Below are 21,650 nucleotides of genomic sequence, written 5' to 3' on the forward strand. Positions count from 1 at the left end.
ATTACTGGTTTTGGTTTATGTTAACTTACTAAGAAAGTTTTCAGAAACAAAAAGGGCAATATTAATTTCATATGGAGCCTAAAATCATTCTCCCTTTTGACGCTGTGTAAAACTAGATGAGGAGAACATCCAAATCATTACTAAAGGAGACTGAAAGATTATAATGGTGAGGGAAAATTTGTCCTCGCTATAATCTGTACGTTATTTATATTCGTAATTTAGGTATGCTCTGCCTCTGAAGACTCATCCTGCAGGACTAACAAAATAGTGCTATCAGAGGAGTCAGATTCTAAATTTTTTTGGTTAAAGGGTATGACTTTTTTTCTACCAGCCACATTAGTTCAGTGAATGCAAACTGTGTTGCAAATGCTTTAATTTCTCTTGAGTAAGATGCCTTTTACTATAACAGCTATTCCTAGTGAGGAAATAAATGAATAAGCAATTCACACAATGCTCTTTTCCATTATTAAAACAACTGTAATTTGCAGGAGGGGATTTTGCTCCCCTTCACAGGTGCAACTTCATACATCAATGAGAAATGAGCTGGTTTCTCAGCTGCTTCCTGTGAAAGAAAAGCCTGGTTTACATTCTATACCATGAAATTTTCTGTAGGGTTGTGAAGAATTTGTTATGTATGTTCTGAGACATCCTGAGAGATGTTAGAAAATAAATTATTTCCTCTTTTCAGCAGGACATTTTTCCCCTTGTCTGTCCCTTAGTTTTTTAGTAAAGATGGGGAGGAAGCAAAATAGTTCCTTTGATTTTATTAACAGGTGTGATTTGTTTTTGCTCACTGTGTTTTGAGGGACTCACATCCAAAGTAGATGGTAATTTATTTACATATGTTCTCACTGTAAAAGAAAACTGCTTTCAGCACATCTTTTCTTCAAGGAAATGAAGACCAAGGATTCAGAACTCATACTGTCCTTTAGTGTTTTCCAAATATTATCAAACATAATTGGGGAAATAGCATGTTACAGTTGTCTCGTGTAATTTAGAAATAGCACTTACTGATGGCTTCTGTAGTGCCAAATGTGAAATTTCACATCACTCTAATATCCTAATGTAGCATCTTTTGGGGTTGCCTGACTTTCTGACCCTGTAAGCTACTTGTCAAAACCTCCTGGCTCCTCTGTGAGACCCGTGATTCTTGCTGCAGAGAGCTGGAGTAATAGCAAGCTGGAGAGCCAACCCACTGCCCTGGGATGGCAGTAGCTCCCTCAGATTCCATTGCTGTTAGGAAGCTGTGGCCTGTGTTCTGCAGCTTGGAGCAGGGAAAGCTAGATAATGTTGGCCACCACAGCCTTTACTGGTTTATTCTTACATCTGTCTTGAGATAGGAGTATTTAGTCTCTGTGCTTAAATTGCTTACCACAGTTTGTCCATCCTTGTTGCTTATCTAAATTTTTTAATTCCAAACCCTCCATGAATAGAAACTGTTAAAGTTGTTGTGCTGGACTTGGCAAAAATGTAGGATAAAAAGGGAAGAAGAGTGGTTCAAATGGAAATCACTTCAGTTACTATGCATAATTTATATGGCTTTATATGTCAAATTTTTTTTGAGGTGAAAGGTAGAAGAGTGCTTTGGAAGAGTGTAGCTTTCCCACTCTCATGCATTACTGAAATGGTGTGTTCATGTGGACCTAATTAATACACTGCAAGAATATATACATGTAGTTTTGCAGTAACAGCCCTACCAAAAGCTTTTTAAGTTAGATATAAAGGACTATAGAGTACACGTGTTGTTTTTTAATCATCATATGAAATTGAAGTGGCATATACAATGATACATGAAAAAATGTATTTTTAAGATTAGTATTTAGTGTTCTGGTTATGTCTAGGTTTTACTTCTAATGCTCTTTAAACATGAAAAAGTGAAACAAAATAGTGAGTGATGTGTTTACTTTCTTTAGCAACAGTTTCTAATCAGGGCAGCAGTGTGACTAAGCATTTTTTAGACGCTTGTTTTAAGATGTACTTAGATAACTAGTTATATAGTGTGAATGGGAATTGAAAAAGCCTTTGCATTTTGCAGCAGAGAAAAACTGTAAGCCTTTTCTGGAGATTGCAAAATGACACATGAAATCTGATTTCAACTTAAAATGTCTTATACAACTAATTAGTTTTTATTTGTTCTTACTAATACTCGTTTACTGTGAACAGATTCCATCTTGCACTTACTTCTACTCTCAGATTACTACTGTACATGTACTGAGAAAGTTATTCTCTATTTTCAGAGATTAAAAGTTGACTGTTGGTGAGAATTGCATTTTTTGGTACTGTTGGATAGTTTTTTACCATATCAAGTCTTGATAAACTCTTCTGGCATTACACTTACAACATATTAAAGTCTTCTGCCAACAATGTATTTAGCAGGACAATAATAATTGTTTCTAATCATTGTTTTTGTTTCTTAAAAGCTTTGAAAAGTAAGCTTCCTTCACTTACATCCTATCACTTTTTACTGGTCAGTCTAAAACAGGAAGATAAATGGTAAGTGCAATGGCAACCAGAATTGGACCCTCTCATGTAAGGCTGCAGTATTAGGCTTTCCTGTTGAAAGTTTCTATCTGTGTCTTTTCCCTAACTCATTCAACTTGGATTATTAAAAACTATAACTACTTTTGAGAAACATCTTGTAATCAAGTTTAATGCAGCTAGAAGTTATTTGATTTTATTACAGATGATAAAAATATTATCTGTGAGAGGATTTATTTTCCTGAAGCATTCTTGTTGCTGGTGATGATGAACATTAGAAATTTGATTGCATTGATTGTTAATATAATGGGCAGCTTGGTGATGCTTAAACAATTTATTAATCTATTTGTGTGATCTCTACTAGATAAATTATGAATAAATACTTTCATATTGGTAAGGTTTTTTCCCTTCCTTTCTACAAGTCAGTTAGTTGAAATGTGCTGTTATAAAGCTCAACAATTTATATGCATTCTGATTTCACAGTAGCTTAATTGGGAAACTAATTTTCCAGTAGTATTTTACTAATTTTTATTTTGCATACATTCTTCTGGCTGAAAGAGGAACTTGATGATGGTGATTTATTTTGCAACAGCACAAATATTTTTTAAATAGAAAATACTTCTGAGTGCCAGTAATACATTAATTACTCAAATATGCAATCGTTATTATCCAGTTATGGATGGCTTGCTTTGATTTATGTTGTTGAATCTCAATCAGAGGCGTTCTACAAAATAATTCCTGTTCCAAGACCTGCTTTTATTTGTGTCACCAACTTAGTGTTTTGGATTTAGTGTATTAAAATAGTCTCTATGTGTCTAAAACAGAGACCAAAAGTATGTAGGAGTTGTAGTCCTGGTTTTATGTGGATAGATTTACTTCTGTAGTAACACTGTGAAATAGTGTTGGGTGGGTATTGTACTTAGTGAAGCAATAGCTGTAATACCAGCCTTAAACTTACCTCTCTTCTTGCTGGTAGTTTAAAGAGGGAATTGAGATTTTTGGACATCCTTGCCAAGGAAAGGATGTCCTCCAAGGAAAACCCCTTTTTGAATGTGTAAGGGACTGTTTCCTGAGATTTCTTCAGTTTCAATTTCTGAATGCTTGCTGGTTTTTTCATGTAAGACTTCGTATATTAAATAGTTTTCTTTTGAAACTCATAGTCTTTTCAGGAATTATTACTAGATGTTGTTTTGCTTTCCTTTAGTTTTTCTTGCAGAAGCATTGCTCTCAAGTTTGGTGAGTAATTATCAGCATAAAGTGTCAGCTGCTAAAGCAGTGGAGATGCTTCAACAGCAGGGATTGTAGTGGACTTGGATCAAAAACTGTAAGACAGATGAGAGCAAGAAAGTAAAAAGGCACATTGCAAAACAACAATGATGTTTATAGCTTCAGGAATGCTATCGCAACATAGTTTTTCTTCTAAGAGTTTGGTCCTTTGGAGCAGTTTATAAATATAGTTTTCCATTTCTTACTGTTTGAAGCCCTATGGAGGCATGTCTTATCCCTCACTTCTAGGTTCACTTGTGAGTTAAGCATTAGGCATGTTTTAAACAAGACTGTCAGATTTCCTTGAACTTCTGTAATTCAGGACTAGATTTTTGCACTTCTTGCCTGTTTAGGAGCATAGAACTGTATTTTGATCCTATCTTCTCATAGCATTGTGCTCAAAAGCTCCAGTAATGTAAGCAGTTAGAATTTTCACTGAATGGTGAATTGTTTCTTACCTAACTCAAAACTAAGCTAAGGCAGATGCCCAATAATAAAATAATGAAACCTTTCTAAGAATCTTTTCAAATTTGATAAGTTTTCTAACAATTAATGTTGGTTATTTTATCCTGACAGCCTCGTATACTGAATGAAGCTAATGGTGGTGAAGTTGTGTGAGTTCATATGAATAAAATCTCAGTTTCTTGCTGCTTTATAAAAGCTCTTCTGTAGAGCGGGATTGGGTGAGATGAATTGCATCCTTACTGCAGTCCAGCATACATCGTTCATGTGTGACACCTTAAAGGCTTTTTAAGGTAAAACTAGCTTGGAAAAAGACAAATCATTAAATGCAGAACTAAAACACACCAACCTGACAAAATACTGCTTTTCTTGGCAGTGGTTTTATTTCAGTGATCAAGTTTCTTCCTATAAATCAACACAGGATAGGCCTTTAAGCAGGCATTCTATAAATACATAGTTTGTGGTTTTGTGGGCAGTCCTAGTTTTGGCAGTAGCACTAAATTATATTTATTTTTTCATGAGTGATGTACATCACTAGACAGATTCTTAAATCATGCATTTCTTCTGTTCTTTGATGTTTCAGATACTAAATTAGTTGCTTTGGGCAAGAATAATACTTCCTTAACAAGCCGTAAAATATTCAATTTGTATTATTTTCAGCAACTAAATTAATTATTTTGAGCCTTTAATTGCATTGTCAGGTAAATAAAACTTTAGCTATCATATCTGCTTTTAGTATGAAAAGACATTGCATGGAAATCAATGCAGATCTTCAGGTATCTTTTTGTAATGTATTATGTACTTATATGTATTAAATGAAGGTGTTTGTGGAATAAGTTCTTTTGGTTGTAAGTGTTTCATGACCATTTTAGGATGGTTCATAATTGATTTTCTAGGTCATGTTTTTATGTATGTCAAGGATGCTACTTAAAGTAATTTTTCAGTAACAGTTTTTAGGCAGTGTGATATTTTTGTATTATATTTAGGAGACTAATCTTTTGCTCTGTTGCAGTCATCTTCTAAATTGGAAAATACCAATATGTACTTTATATGAACTCACAAAACAGAACAAGTGACTATTCACAAATAATTTTTATAGTTTATTCTGCTGTCAAATGTGCGGTAATCTCCAATATGAATTTAGGTGTTGTGCTACTGCTTTTAAGCTTTTCCAAATTTGTTCTTTTCTACAGTAATTGATAGAGAATTTTCTGTCCATATTCTTTAGATTATCTAGTTTTGTTTATAACCTTACTTTCTCTTAGTAAGACTGATGATTGGGATGCTAAAATAACACTGTCCAGATGCTGCTTATGTAATGGCAAAATGACATTAGTCATCAGTCTCGGTGTTTCATGAGGCCTCAGCTGTAGCAGATGCCACTTTTATTCAATTATTGATGGAAAGACCTCAAATGCATCTGTACTTGTTTATAGAATACTCCATTTGCGTACTTAACTTTTTTGTTTGATGGATAAAAATGAAAAAATCTAATCAAGAGCAGATTTTATATGCCTATATTCTATATTTTACTATTATTTCTGAAAATTATTGCTGCTCACAATTTGAAATAAATGATAAATGAAATCATCTTACTCAAGTTAGAGATCTTCAGTTTTTCATATTAGGCCAAGCAAGAGTACTTTGAAAACATATAACTTAAAAAAATTACTGATGTGTTTGATAAATGCCATATATATTTGAAGAAGCTGAAATTAATGTTTGCCTTAATAATTTTCATTTTTTCTTCCTCAGCTACTGGAGTTAAGTTTGACTTGGAGTTTGTACACGTATTTACCCAGACTAAGAAGAAACTAACTTTCAGTTTCAGTTGTCTGCTTGGTACCTATTTCGGACTCGTCCACCTCTCTAAATCTTGAGATCTTGCTTGGTGGCGCTGAGACTTGCAATCAAAATATGTTCCTCTGCTTAGAACAGTTTGTCTTTGCTCAAGGGATCTGGGTTTAAAGAAAGAATAAAATGCCCAAGAAGCAATAAGTGAGATTTCTGTAGAAATACTATTTTTGCATGCAAGGAAACCTGTTAATGGGTCTGTTGCATAGTGTGGAGGAAGCCTGTTTAGTGACCTGGTTTCTGTCTCTCAAGCCAATGCCTTCCACATAGTTTTTTTTCTTAAATGTGACCTTCTGATTAGCCTCTAGCATTTTACTTCAGTAGCTCTCACAGAGCAGAAAATATTAATAGTGGTAATGCAGTAAACTGATAGAAATAAATATAAATTTACTTAGTGCTGTTACCTGTCTATTGAAACCAGGATGTTGTTTTTAAAATTAAAATAGTTATTATTTTTATCATGAGTATTTCACAAGCCTCCTTGTCAAATTATTTTTTCTTATTACTGGAGGTAGTGCTTGTTTTGGGTTATTAAATCATCCATGAGGAAAATAGAGTTTAAATCTGATACTTCTGACTTCCATCAAGTACACTTTAATTGTGCAAAGATTGGGTATTACTTTCCAATTAATTAACACTTTTAATAAATAGTGGGTTTTGGTAAGAAGATGAGTTTCAGTAGAGCTATTTTGTAACTGTTCAGATGGGGAGTTCAGTAGAAACTGAAGCCTAAAGAGTCCATTAAATATATTTGAGATTTGCTATTCAAAGATGTTTCTGCCTGAACATAATCTTAAAATCACAGCATGGTTTTATTTGGAAGGGGCCATTAAAGGCCCCCTAGTTCATTTCCTTCTGCAATAAGCAGGGGCATCTTAAACTGCTTTAGGTTGCTCAGAGCCCCATGCAGTACTTAATGTTTCCATGGATGGGGCGTCCACCACTTGTCTGGGCAACTTGTTCCAGTATTTGTTGGCTCTCATTGTAAAAAAAAAAAAAAAATTAAGTTCCTTTCACCTAGTTGGAATACCCACTCTTAGTTTAAGGTTATCACCCCATGTTCTGTCACAAGAGGCCCTACTAAAACGTTTGTCACCGTTACGATTTCCTACAGTGGCTAATGGCTCATTAGTTTAGGCCTAGAGTTGTGTAGGATGAAAGAGTGCTTGCATTAGTTTTGTTCTGTACGTGACATGAAGCTCTTACTGCAGGTCTCAAATGCAGTTTGGGTTATCTGCTTATGACAGGATAGCTAGTAGCTGTCTGTTTTAAGAATAAGACAATATAATGTTGAAATTAGGCTTTGTTTATCTTCCTCCATGCTTCTGGGTTTTATAATACTTTTAAAACGTTACTTACTTATGGAGTCTTCCTGTTTGTTTTCCCCACCATTTCTGAATCATTAAACATTTGTTTTAACTATAGGGGAACTTCTGAGTTTAGGTAAGAACCAGCTATTCATGTTTGTCCCTGTTGATTGGGTGGTCCCCATTGAGTCCCTATCATAATTCTGACCTTTGGGTCTATTGTATGTAAATAAAATAGTAGTTTTTGCTGGATATTTTTGATGAAACCAGACAGTGTAGCTTAAGAATGTGTGAGCTTGGGTTAGGGTACTTAGCTAGAAAGCAATGTTTCTCAATCTGTTTGGTTTTATTCAGATGACCAGAGTTTTACACTTTTGATGGAAATACTAGAATTGCCTGGTATAATGTATTATTTTCATCAGACAGAACTTTGTGCAAATGACAAGCATCTTCCTCATTCAAGTCTGCCTCATGTTGCACCAATTTTACAGAAAATGGCCAACAAGTTGTGTAAAATAAATGTGGAGTTGGCTTTCTGCAGAAAGTTTCACTGATGCTTCTCTGTTTTTATTTTCTTATGTTTTAGTGTGCTGTATGTGTGGACAGGCCATAAGTTAATTGGAGAAATCTTAAACGTTGAACTATTCTGATTGTAAGCAACATGCATAGCATCTATAAAAGACACTATGGGTGCTACAAGTTTCTCCTACAGGACCTCTTTGTAGGATTGAAAGACTTTGGCTTTCAGCTTCCTTTTAACAAATACTTGCATATTCTATTTACTTGGTAACTCAAATTAATTATGAGTTAACAACTACAATTGGACTGGCTTTTATGTTATAATTTATTTCGCATATATCATATCTACTTGGTGAGGAAAAATTGATATTAGAGAAGTCTGGCAAAGAGCTATATTTAGTGCACTGTGGCTATAACTAGTGGTGCTCTTAAGTTGATTTTGCAGTCTTATAGTTGGCACTTCAACTAAGAAGCAGATTTTCACATAAACATTCCATGATAAAGGGTATTCTTGACTGATTAATTTCTCTTGTAAGTAAACATTGATGACTTCCACTACATTCTACTACTTACCATTGAATCTTGCATTTGGGAAAAACTCTTTTCTTGACTCCATCCAGTGTTCACTCTTTAAAATATTTGTATAGATTTGGGATTTGTGCAAAGAAAACGTAACAATTTGGGAAATCTATAATGCAGCATTGTTCTTTAACACCTGATTTTCAGTTTAGTATTTTAGTGCATTTCTGCATGAGGGTAGAGTTAGCCCAGTCTTTGTTACCAGTTAAGCAGTCCTTCAAGTCCACCCCTACCATGGTAAATAGTGGCGTGTATCTTAAATCATTTGCAGCCTGCCAGGTTGTCTGTTTTGATACTTATCCACTCTTTTGACATTTCTTCAGCTCATATAAAACCAGAATAATTCTAAGATTAAATTGTCTAATATGCCTCTGAGGATGTGAATATATTGTGAATATAGTGTAATCGTTACATGTCTCAGTCATGAACTTGGTGATATGCTGTATATTTCTTCTAGAAAGTACTTTTGTCGGTAAGTAAACAGTAAAGTGCCTTGGAAAAATATTTGTATTATGTTCAGCTGTTGATATGTATTTAAATTATATTTTGAATTTTTCTACTGTTACTGAAAAAAAGAAGCTAACAGAAATGGGAGAAATTTTTTAATATTTTGGTTCCATGAATCTAAGGTGGCTCCAAACTCCAGCAGAACCAGATTAAGTGGCAGAATTGAAAAAGTTGCTATTAAGGGAATTGATAAAATGTGATCTCATTTTTCAAAGGATTTCCAAATCTGTTAAAAGTGGTTACCTTCTCTAAGCACCTTTGTCTTGTGAAAATGATTTCTGAATTTTAGCTTAAAATATTTGAGAAGCAGATTTTTACCACTCTTGTGAGTCTTAGTTGTTAAATCAAGGGGAAAATTTGCCAGAATACCTCTGTGCTTGTTTTCTCTCAAATCATCAACAGCAAAGGCATTTGGAAAAAGTATCCTTCTTTGCACTTACGTCCTCAGAGAGTGCTTCATATACAGTGAAGGGATAAGGTAGGATTTCTCTTTACCTGAACAGATGATGTAATAATGATTTGGGGCATGGAATTAAGATACTTTGATTTTGGTCCTAGCTACTGTATATATATGCAGTTCATTTAGGGCCTGATTTTGCCCTCTGTGTACTTTTTTTTTTTTAGATGATGAATAAATTTTATCTCAAGTTATGAGAAAATGAAGTAAGTTTTTTGTCAGTTTTGTAGATCTTGTATATACAATGTTGTGCTGTATTTTAACAAATGGAAATAAGAGAGGTGGGAGAAAAGCTCACAAATTATTTTAAAGCAATGGCTTAAATGCAATATTAAAATTCAGTGAAGGAGCAAGTAACTACAAGACAAAATAATGAAGCAGAAAAGATATAAATTGCAATATGGAACCAAGTTCTATAATCAACAGAATAGGTTCCGTGGTATATCTTGGCTTCTTTTAGACTATTTTCTTTCTTGTTAACAAGTTAGATTGTAATTTGAATTTTGAGCTGTAATACATTCTGAGAGTATGAATTCTTGTGTTAAACAAAGGTGTTACTTTGCTGTGCATTAAACAGTATTGTCTTTAACCTTTAGAATTAACCTTTTCTTTAGGACTAAGAATTAAGCTTTAATCTTTAGGACTATTAAATGTTGCTGGTTAGTGATGTATCCCCTAAAGGTCTTTGTATTGAGAGTCATGTTAGTGTAATTAAACTGCTTTCTTTTCCAATACTGTCAGTTTAGACCTGACTTAAACATCGTGTGAGAATTGAAAGGAAGCTAACTGTAGTTCAGATTGGGTTTTGCATCCAGCTGTAAGAGAAGGACAAAATCAAAACATTCTGGGAAGTTCACAGCTGTTTAACAGTTTACAGTAAAAGTATTTTTAAATAATAACTTTAATTTACAATGCTAAATACTTTTGAGGAGTTTTAATTGCATTTGTTTAATTGGGTGTTTTTTCTCTGTGGGCTTTAGCTGTCGAGGACTATCCTTAGCAGCTGATGCAGAAGGAAAATGAGATCCCTTAGGAGTTGAAGACTTTTTGTTCTCAGAACTAAAAGAAGAGAACAAAGATGTAATGCATAGAGGTTTTTCACAAATACATCCCTATACTTTTGCTGTTAGTTTTGAAAGAAATTCCCGTCTTCAAATAAAATTGATACTTCCTTTCCAATCTTACTGAAAGGACAGGAATACTTAAGAAATATGCTAAACTAGTAATAATTTATTTTGTAATTGTAGATTTAATACCATTAGGAGTGTTTTTCCAATTTGTAGCATTTACTGGAATATGTCTGTGTGATTGTATTTCATGCAATGTGTATTCCTGATTTTACCTGTGTGATACTTCTTTAATGTTGAGCATTTTTAGTGTTGGAATTTAATGAGTCATCTCCATCAGCTTTATTCATGACTCGAGTCAGAAAGCAGTAAATTGCCTTTATCTCTTCTAGCCTTCTTAGTATGTTTTTTCAAAGATTGAGTCCTGGTGACAGGTATTAAACCTAATGAAAATTCTTTTCATTAGGATTCCTATTTAAAAACAGGACTCTAGAGTTCACTGCATGCTATATGTTTTATAGCTACATTTACTGTAGTTGTTATCTTGTTTGGTGTATTTGTGTAGATTTGTGTGAAGTAAGAGAGTTTATATTTTTTTAGACTGTTGGGTGAGCACTATCACTCAGTTCCTAGAGGTTGGAGTAGTTTAGGCTGGAAAGCACTTTTGGAATCATCTGGTATGATGCCCAGCTCAGAGTAGGGATCAGCTCTAAATTTAGATTTCAGTGCTCAAGAACACATACAAATCTTGGATTTCGAAAGATCAATATTTGTCATGTAAAATTACTTACTGATATTGTGTATGAACTCTGTGGGGATATTGTAACTTTTGGATCTTACATAGAGATCTTAATTGAGGAACAAACTGAAGAGGGAAGGATGACAAGAAGATGGAAGAGAAACCTTTTATTACTTTAACTTCCTACTGCCACTTAACTTCAGTGCACTTGTCATTGGAGTGAAATAGTGGACTATTCTGAGGAAAAGACAAATAATGCAAAATCAAAAGTATACCCCGGATTCTAGTTTTAATTGCTAACTAGCAGCTTTAATAACTTGTATGATTTATGCCATTAAAATATAGGTGTCTTTCAGTAAGTTACAATTTAAGTAAGGTTTATGCCTCATTAAGAGGTCTTTGAAAATAATTTTTCTTTTCCAGAATGAACTTAATGAAATAAACCAGACTAGAAGGGAGTAATGAATTCTAGTAAGAGGCACAGAAATGTCATACCTGTTTTGACAAATATATAGTCTGCTGGAGAATAAAATTCAGTTTTCATGTTAATGAAAAAAGTGAGAATCAGCAGCACTGTTAATTACATTTTGCTCTACATGCACAGCCTAGATAAAGTGCTAATTAAACTATTAATTTTCAAGTTTATGGGGAAAGTGTTCTTTTCTTACTAAAGCATTTTATGGATGCCACGTCTTAGCATTATTGTGCTAAGTACATGCATAGCATGTACTATGAAAGGTAAGTAAATAGTTGCACGTTCTTCTGGTCACAAACCATTGAAAACTGTATGGTCTGCCATCATAACATTTCTGAGATGTCATGCTTTTTTGCTGTTCTAAAATTTTCCATGCCATATTTTGTTCCTACCATAATTTTTGACAGTTTTGTTACCATGAATATTGCATCACTTGGAGACAAGATTAATTTTTGCTGGGTTGCTGCAATTGCAAGGCCTATTTTTAAGGAAAAAAAGTAGCACTGATTTGTCAGTTAAAAAAGTCAGGTTTATGACTGTTTGTATTTTTACTTGCAGTGTGACCTGTATCAATTCTTAGGTGTTTTTCAAAAGATTTAGTTTCATGGTTTTGTAGAGCATTTAAAAATAGTGTAATATATTTAACAAAGTCAGAAGAATCATCTTGGCTGTTCTTTATATATTTAGACTGCTGTTATCAGTGTGGTAAGAGGTGTAAGAACATAGCACATGATACACCTCAAATACTTTGGAAAACTGGTTTCAAGTATTTGGTAAAAAGGGGAGAATCCATACTATGTTAAATGTTAAATACATATTTTGAAAACTTGAGTGTATTCAATATTTTGGTATAGATCTACTTTTTACATTTGATGTTAACATTAGTTGGCATTGTGAGAAATACAATTTTTAATGCTTCTGTCTAAAGTAATTAGTAAGTATAATCCTATAGTTGCCATCATAGCAATTTTTCTAAAAGATTAATCAGATGAATTGGACCTTTTTGAGGGTTGTCTGCATTAGTGAGTTCTGAAGTATTTTAAAAATATCCTGGCAACAAATAATTTGGAAAAGTTTGGGTTGTGTAAACAGTGCTCCACAATAGGACATTTTTTGTTTGCTGACTTAGTCTTTTTGATAATGGCTTTTTCTGATTTTCACAAAGTTTAACTTTTGCTTTCCTGCACATTCTTTGTCTTATGGCTTTCTTTCTCCCTGTAACAGCATGTCATCCATTTTTTTATTCTCTTCCTGTTAAGATCGATTTCCCAGGTATGGGTGACTTCAGAGGTTCTTAATCACCCCACATATTTCTCTCTTAAGGGTTTTAAGGGTTTAGCCCTATTCTCGTGCTGCTCAGTTTTAACTCCCTGTTGTCGGTGGCTTTGGGGAAGGGTCTGAAACAGTCTGCTACTGAGCAGAAGAATGGGAAATCATTTAGTGAGGAAAAGAAGCTTTGAGAATGTAACACTATCATTGTTAAGCTCTTCAAAAGGCTTCAGTATCTGAAAATGAACCTCTCAGATGGGCTCGAATTACCAACCAGCAGTGGTTCTGCTCTTGTGTCAAACTCCTTCCTTTCTGTTATATTTTGGGCAAAACCCATGGACTAGTTGACTTAACCTACCTGTAGTAACATGTTTATGCTCACATTGTAAAGAGCTGTCTAGGACCTGATTTGTGTGTGACAGGACTGAATTTTTGTTACCATCCAGGACTCCTCCAGATAGAATTTTTAAATACATCAAGCATCTCATGGCATAAATGATATATACTGCTTGCTAACGTTTGAAATTGAGTCTTTTCTCTGACAGGAAGTGTAAAGTTGCTAATTCTGTGTTACAAGTATGGAAGAATTTTTCCCATGCTGAAAAGTCAAGGGAACATGATATGTTTTGTACGTGCAACAGTAGGAATAATTATAAGCAGCAGCAGCATCTTAATCTTGAAGACGTGTTGATAAAGTAATAGGCAGCAGAGACCTTAAGGCACATTTATTTATTATCAGGGTCTTGATTCTATACCTGCAATGTTGTTTATACTGTAATAGTTCAACACTGAAGTTAAAGCTTGAAAAATGGCAAATAATTACTTCATGGTTTTTCTTACAAATGTTAAACTAGACTAAACAAAAGTAGGTTCTACCCATCTTTGCTGTACTTCAGTTAACCAAAGACTGGTAGCATTTCAAGACAGGGAAAAAATGGTGGATTCCTAGGAGGAAGACTAGTGTATTTTTTAAAGAAAGTGTACATCAGAGCTTGCACATGCTTCTGTCCTTTACAAAGAAAACAAGTTCTAGTAACTAGTGCAGCTTTACATATCTGTACTTAACATCCTTATCTAGCCAGTATTGTACTTAGCCTTGCATTATGGCACTTGTCACATTAAAAAAAACAAATACCAACCAACTTGCAGTTTAACCTGAGATGAATTAAGGAAGGCTTGTGCCTACTGTAAAGTCTGGTGCTTTGCTTTGCAGTGAAAGTTTGTCACAACTGTTCATGGTGTGTCAGCTTTTCACACAAGCATATAGGCATACACGTGTGCACACAGTCTGACTAGTGTAACTGATAGCCATTGTGTTTCCCTATCCTTTTGGGCCAGGGATGATACACCACTTTCCCTTCTGCTTCATGATGTCAAGACTGAGGTGGACAAGCAGACTAATAATCGACGTGGTTGTATGCTGATTTGTAACTAACTCATGTCAGTTTATGGATATACTTATCCCGATGGGGCTGCTGATTTTACTTAAAATGTCAATTGATGTTACTGTCAAAGGTCTGTCAGAGTTAGCTGCATGTTCTCTGATAAATTTTTAACGTGGGTTCTAGGGTCAGAAGAAGAGATCCTCCTCAGTGTTCCATCAATGGCCTTTTTTAGCTGGACTTTAAAACCTGCCTGTGTCTTTTAGTTACCAGACCTTATTTTTCCACTCCACATTAAGCCATATTCTTTTGAAAAGACTGTATACTCTTCTTATGTGAAGTACTTTTTCTAGGTTAAAATGAGTTACTACAAACAAAGTTGTTGACTTGAGAGCTCTTCATCATATATCTCATGGCATTTTCCTATAGCAGGATATTTTTATAAAACTGTTGGTTCTGTTCTGTCAAATAGTGGTGTCTGCTGCTTCAAGTGGCTGAAGATAGAAGACTCACGTTTGGCATCCCAAATATGATTGACCAAACCAGACTTTGTGAACCTGTACAAATACAATGAATGTATTTTGATTTATTAGTATTTCCATGTAAAAGTCACTTATAGACAGATTTAGTTGCCTAGTATGCAGATTTCCTTTCAAAGTGTATCTGATCTTAGGCTCTTACATCATAAGTGGAATGGTTTTTCAGAATGAGGTAAATTTTTTTGAATTTTCTTATTCTCAGCATGTGTGTGTTTGTTTACTCAAGAGAAGAATACTTGTTAATATTCCTGTAGAAAATTGAGGAGAATTTTTTTTTATAAATTTCATTTGGTTTTGTTTTGAACTGTGAATTTGTTCTTTTTGATGTAAACAGTAATTCTAAAATCCCTTGGATTGTCTCTGCTAGAGTATTTTGTTTTCCCATAGGTGATGATTTTTTTGCCACTCTGGGTACTATCCTTTGAGTATTGTTTCACAGCAGGCTGGGGTTCATGTTTAGTAATGTCAGAGAACTTTTGCTGTTGGGTGACTGACCATCAATTGAATCTTGATCAATTTGATGTGTTATTTGTCTCTTTAGTGTAAATGCATGTTACAGTTTCTGGTGACACTACAGTTTTATGCTGGTTTTAAAAGGATGGTCAGTATCTGAACTAACATCAATAGCAAAGTATAATTCATTAAAAAAATACACCACCAGCAAGTTAAGTCAAAACTATTTCAACAATGATGAATTGGTAGGTTGAATTTATATACCATAATATAATACATCAGAACTTGGTTTTCAATCAACACAAGTATTTTTGAGTCATTAAATTAGTTTGAGTATTATTGAACCTTTAGGAGAGTATTGTAATAAGACCTGTTTGTTTACAGGTAAAACAGAAATATTTATTAATTAAAAACACTCCGTAAAGATGGATTCATTTTGGTTGATCACATAACTATTTGGGAGCTTTAGACTGCTGCCTTTGATAAATGAAACTTGGGATGTTTAATCTTTATTATGCAAAAATGTACAGCATTGTTACCTTGAACTTATTTATCCCTTTGGTGTTATAAAAACCATTATTGTAATGGTTTTTGTAATTATTGTCTTTCCTTGCACTGTTTTTGATCAATGGAAACTTTTAAACTTTTTTATTTTCATGGAGTAAATGGGAATGTTTTAAGTTCTAAGAATGATAGGTTGACCATGAAAACTATGTTTACTTTCAGAGAGAACAGGAAATGAGAATGGGTGATATGGGTCCTCGTGGAGCAATAAACATGGGAGGTAGGGATCTGAAGGAAAAAGGCTTCTGTAATGTAATTTTTTTTTCTTTGGGACTGTACATATTACTCAAGCACTATTAATTATTGACAACTGGTAAAAAAGGAGTAAGCAATATCAGGAAATAAAAAAAACCCCAACATATATATTGCTTTCAAGCAGCTTTCCCCCCCCACCCCTGGTGTATCTTTCTTTTACTGCTTTGACTATACATGGCAAAAAAATGATGTGTGAGTTAAGAGAAACAAAAATCAGGCACAAGTGATGCTCTGGGAGTTATCTGATACAAAAAAGGAATCTTATGTTAAAAAAATATTTGGCATTATTTTGGAGGGACTATCCAAAGAAATTATGACTGTAATTGCATGTAGTGAAATGATGTAGAGGTTAAAATTTGCAAGTTCCTCTTGATGTACTTGGTGTGGTAAATGAATAATGTGCTTGGTGTTCTACCAATTTCCTCCAAGTCTGTTATTTGTAAATATTCTCTGTTAGCTCTTGCAGCTTAAAATACTGTCACTGCTAAAATCTATTACTGTGTAATATACTACTAAAAGCTAGTATTGTGTAATAGAAAAGTATAATAATTAGTGCTTGCTCCATGTATGCAGACTGAAACAGTTTGGAATCTTACTTACCCAGAATATCTGCTTTTAAACAAGACTGAAACTTTTAAAATATTTCTTCAAAACCACCAAATCTAACTAAACTGTGTCAACTGTTAATCTATTGGAAGTGTCCTAATGGTAGTTTAAAATAAATTAAGGTGGTAATTAAAAGAAAAGTAATAAAACTATATTTTACTAATCCCATATATTTTAAAATTGAAAGTGCATACAAAACTCAATAATTTCAGTTGACATTTTGAGTAATGTGAATTTTTAGAGTAAGAAATCTGCTTCAAATTTTGAAACACATTCATGATTTCCTTGCATTTATTGAGACACATTTATAGCTGAAAAATAGAAAGAGGCTTGTGCTTTCAGGGATGATGAAAATTATTTACAAATAATTCTGAAGAAGGACATAGTGAAGTTATCTACAAATATTAAACTGAAGCATAAATTGAGACTTAATTTCTTTTTTTATAGTTGTACTTATGCATATGATTGCATCATACTTGAAAATTTCATTTTCTTCAATTAGAAGACTTTTAAAATGTTGATACTATGTCAGTTGTCCAGATTCACAAAATACGCTTTCCATGTGCAGATTTAAAGTGTGTATTTACTGCAGTTCTTAACTGTGATTATTGGTCTTGCTTTCTAAGTTTTGTGTTCCAACTTGATTTTAAACTTAATACTTTTAGAAATAAATTGTATAATCCTAAAAAAAGTTAGAGTAACACCAAACTGCTACTTTAAAATATCCATAGCAAATAAGTGTAGCATTTATTTCTGCAGAGGCTGGATTTTAAGTTCACTCATCATAGAGATTTTGTTTTTTTCCCAGCAATTAACTCCATTAGTACAACTAAAATAATTGACCACAAAACCTTACAGTAGACCTTTAAATAGTAGAACTTCAGTTGTTGACAGTAGCATCCTTTCTTAATATTTCTATTGGAATTGTAATTTTATTTTTAACTTACCTTTACCTGTGCCATTTGCGACATTTTTATAATGTGGGGCGGAGTGAGCTGGAATATCTCTAATAACTGAAATATCTGAATGATAATTTTCTAAGAAAGCAGAGTACCTCTATGACAGATTTAATAAGTGCTGATTTGTGCAGAACTGCTCATTTTTACAACTTTCTGTGACAGTTTCTGAGAGAATATGTATACCTCATCAAAGCATTTAATTGGATCTGTAGTGCTAAGTGCAGATTATAAACTTAAATATGTAAAAAAGGGACTTTTTTGGGGAACCATCTCTGCATTGATGGACTTTGTTGTTGGGTGCATTTCAGACATTTAGAGTGGACTTTTTCAGCCCTTCAGTTTGCAGAAAAGGACTTTTTTTTAGTGTCTGCATTGTGGCATGAATGCTAATAACTGCTTTCCATCTGTTGCTGAGCACGGTCCTGTAAATGAATTCCTCACATCAGTGTCCCACCAAAAAGAAAGGACAATTATGTGGTTAGCTCTTAGGGTCTGCTTTGCAGATAGGAGGATTTTGGAGAACCTTTGAGTTACAGCTAATCTATTGTGGTGGCCTCTTGCTGAAAGTATGCAGGCCCCCAGTCTCTCCTTGCATTATACTCTGTAGTTTTGCTCCTTTCAGATCTGACTCTGCCTGAAACAGGATCAGAATTCTAGAGGTTTGATAGTATGAGTTGCTATCTGCCACCCTGGGTACGTTTGTATGACATGGAGCATGAGAACTTTGTGGCAGTTGACAGATAAGTGACAGTATCTGTGAGTGGCCACCTGGCTCAGTATAATTAGGCTGATAAGCAAACCAATAGCAAGTAATTAAGAATTTAGTTAATGGCACTACTGCATGCACTGAGTGCTGCTACCATCATGATAGTCCCGCAGAGTGCTTCTGATAATAAAGGTTTCTCCTTATATTGGCAGTCTAGATTTCTTTTCCTTCTGTATCTAACTCAATGGGTGACAGTAAAAATCCATTTTAGAGCATATGCTCCTGTAATTTTCTTGAATTGTAGCCCAGTGTTCTGCCTGCTACATGAACTGACCATGTGTATGGATAGTTAAGAAGTATCCAACATGAGTGTACCTTTGCTTTGACTCAATGTTACAGGGAGGAGTCTACGAGTTATTTCATTACTAAGCTCAAAGACTTCTGCTTTTCAAAATTACGGGATTTCTCTCACTTGTAGTAAACTTGTTTAGCACTTCTCATGTGCTGCTGTGTAGCATGCATTGTTTTTGCTAAAGAGTTTGTGATTGGCCTAACGTATATATGATCAAACCCAGGTCTTCAATTTTAGCAGCAATATCTTGAATGCCATGGTTTCACTGGCTGCTGTGACATGATGTTCTCAAGGCAAATAATTGAGATGTAATTGTGCATGCCTGCAGATAGTCACAGTACTGTATCTGTGTGAAGTGGCCTCCTTTGAATGATGGGTATTTATAGATGCATTATTAAAAAAGTGCAGCTGTGGTGAGAAGTGAGAGGGTTTATTTTTAAGATATAAACAACAGGCTTATTAGTCTAGCAACATGTCAGATTTCTTTATATTATGAAAATGTATACTTAAAGTGTGCACTAAATGCCGAAGGTATGCTTTCTTCCATTACCAAATTTTGGACGCATACTTTGGGCTGAAGAGGATGGATTTTTGTGGGGAATGGGAGGAATGCATCAACACCAGCCTTGAAGTTGATATTTCATAATAGTAAAGTGTGAGGTAGGTAGAGTATTTTCTTATAGCGACACATGAAAATACAATGAAGGCATACAGTAGGTTAGTGAGTACTGGCAGAGTGATACTTCTTAGTGAAATATTACAGCTAAATGATCTCCTCAGAATATGTTTTCAAGATTTCCTTCTACCTCTTTGATTCAGACTTTGGGAGGAGATTGTTCTGTCTTTTCAAGTTCTAACGAAGCTACTTAGTTTTCTGGTACTTATACCATAAGAAATTACAACTAAATGCAAGATGTTATTTATTCTATATTGCAAATTTATTGTGAAGTTGAGTGCCATCTCTGTTATTGCTGTTAGACCTTTAGTCTAATCTACTGTACACTATATCAATTAACATACTACTGGTGGAAGACTTCTTGCAAATGTACATTTCATCTGTTAAGATCCCTAAAGTGCCGAGTTGCCTTATAGCTGCCAATATCTGTAAAATCACTTGAGATTTTTGCAAATTTGTGGTGTGCATATTCCATGTAGATGCAATATGAACATTTTGATTCCTGCACAGAAACTGTACAGCTATATTTAGCTGTAAAGGTTGGGATTTTCAAATACATGAGGCAAATTACGTAATGCAGAATAATAGAGATTATTTAAAATCTGTTTAAAAGCAGATGATTGAGATAAATGTACAGTCTCAAAGAATGTATTTTTTTCCAAGTATTTGAAGTCTTGTACATTTGGCTTTTTAAATATTGTAAATTGTTTGTTTGTTTTTGTAAAATTAAGATAGGACAGCTCTAAGTATAGATTGTTTTGCATAGATGCGTTTAGCCCAGCACCTGCTGGTAACCAAGGCCCTCCTCCAATGATGGGTATGAATATGAACAACAGAGGAACTTTACCTGGCCCTGCAATGGGTCCTGGTCCTTCCATGGGACCAGAAGGAGCTGCAAATATGGGAACACCAATGATGCCAGATAATGGAACAGTGGTAATGTATCACAAATTTAATTCCTTTGAATAGCTGTCATGTCTCATGGCCCATTTTTCTTACCAAAGGTATTTTCACGCTGAGTAAGAATTTGTTACACGTTTTGGATCTGTTAAAAGTAATTGATAAAAGCTTTTCATGCAAATAATTTACAACCAGAAAGAGAAATTTTTTTTTTTTTGATATTACTGTGAAAATCCTAATTCCCTTAGGGAACAAAAATCTCTAAGTTTAGAGTTTTGCTGTTCTTTTCTTTAGTAAAACTAAATTCTGTAAATTAGCCTGTTGGGGTTTTTGATGAACAGTTAAACGTTGGAAGGTGCAAAGTGTGAAGATATCTTTGTGTAAACTATTTAATTTTTTAAAGAGACTTTAGTGTTCTTTGTATTTCTTTTCTAACACTGTTAAATGCATGAGATTGACAGTAATTGTGCCACTTAGAAAATCGGTAGCCAACAGCTGTTGGTAACTCTTACATCAATACAGGAAAAATAATATTGCCCAATTGCGTCTGGTAATAGGGAATGTCTTTTATATGTCTGGGATTTATTATCAAGAGCAGATAGGCCATTGGATGCAGTTAAAGCACTAGCCATTCTTGCTTTATTCTCATAGCCAGTCACTTTTCCTAGCTGTAATGTCTTATGTAGAGAAACAACTATATAATCTGAAATTTGACTTTTACATATTTTTCAGTACTGTTCTGATACTAGATTGGTGGTGGTGTGATATAATGGAATACATAGTATTAACAGTTAGTCTGTTATAATTTTGTTGGAACACAGAAGCATTTTGTAGCTGTGTTTTTTTAGATATACCTTCTCAATAGTATCTATCTGTGATTGAGCAATCTGTATAAGGAAGTTAGAACAAAATCCATTGTTCCATAGAAGAAAATGAGATTTGGATTTTGCACAAAATACATTGTGGCTCTGGTCTTTATCAGATAAAAAGGAGAGGGTCTTATTTCACATCATATGAGCCAGCTCATTTTATCAGTTGTGCCATTACTCACAAAATGAAGAGCATGCAATTCACAAAATACTGAATTTGGAAATGCATTTGCTGGAGACCACTGTGTTACTGGTCACCTTGAGAACCGTCTCTTGTGATTATATAGACACTGAAAAAGAGGTGTATGGAAAAGAACGTGGTATTATAATCACAGTATCTAACTTAAACTGTTGTTTTTCTACAAAAAGTCATTCCAGGTATGGAAATGTAGGAAATAAACTGACACTTC

At 34.2% G+C, this 21,650-nt stretch overlaps 1 protein-coding gene across 7 annotated transcripts in view; it reads left to right on the forward strand.

Moving 5' to 3' along the window:
• Nucleotides 1–21,650, forward strand: part of PSPC1 (paraspeckle component 1) — a 58,801-nt gene that overhangs the window by 11,702 nt on the left and 25,449 nt on the right. For 5 of the 7 annotated variants that reach the window (XM_077173911.1, XM_077173910.1, XM_054628208.2 and 2 more), the window contains exons 7-8: nt 16,080–16,137; nt 20,238–20,407. The exons of the other annotated variants lie outside the window; for them this stretch is intronic. In XM_077173911.1, coding sequence (XP_077030026.1) covers nt 16,080–16,137; nt 20,238–20,407 — 228 coding nt within the window. The remainder of the gene's footprint in view (nt 1–16,079; nt 16,138–20,237; nt 20,408–21,650) is intronic. 7 annotated transcript variants of the gene reach the window in all.

Source organism: Agelaius phoeniceus, chromosome 2 (genome assembly GCF_051311805.1).
Source record: "Agelaius phoeniceus isolate bAgePho1 chromosome 2, bAgePho1.hap1, whole genome shotgun sequence".
NCBI classification, from domain to species: domain Eukaryota; kingdom Metazoa; phylum Chordata; class Aves; order Passeriformes; family Icteridae; genus Agelaius; species Agelaius phoeniceus.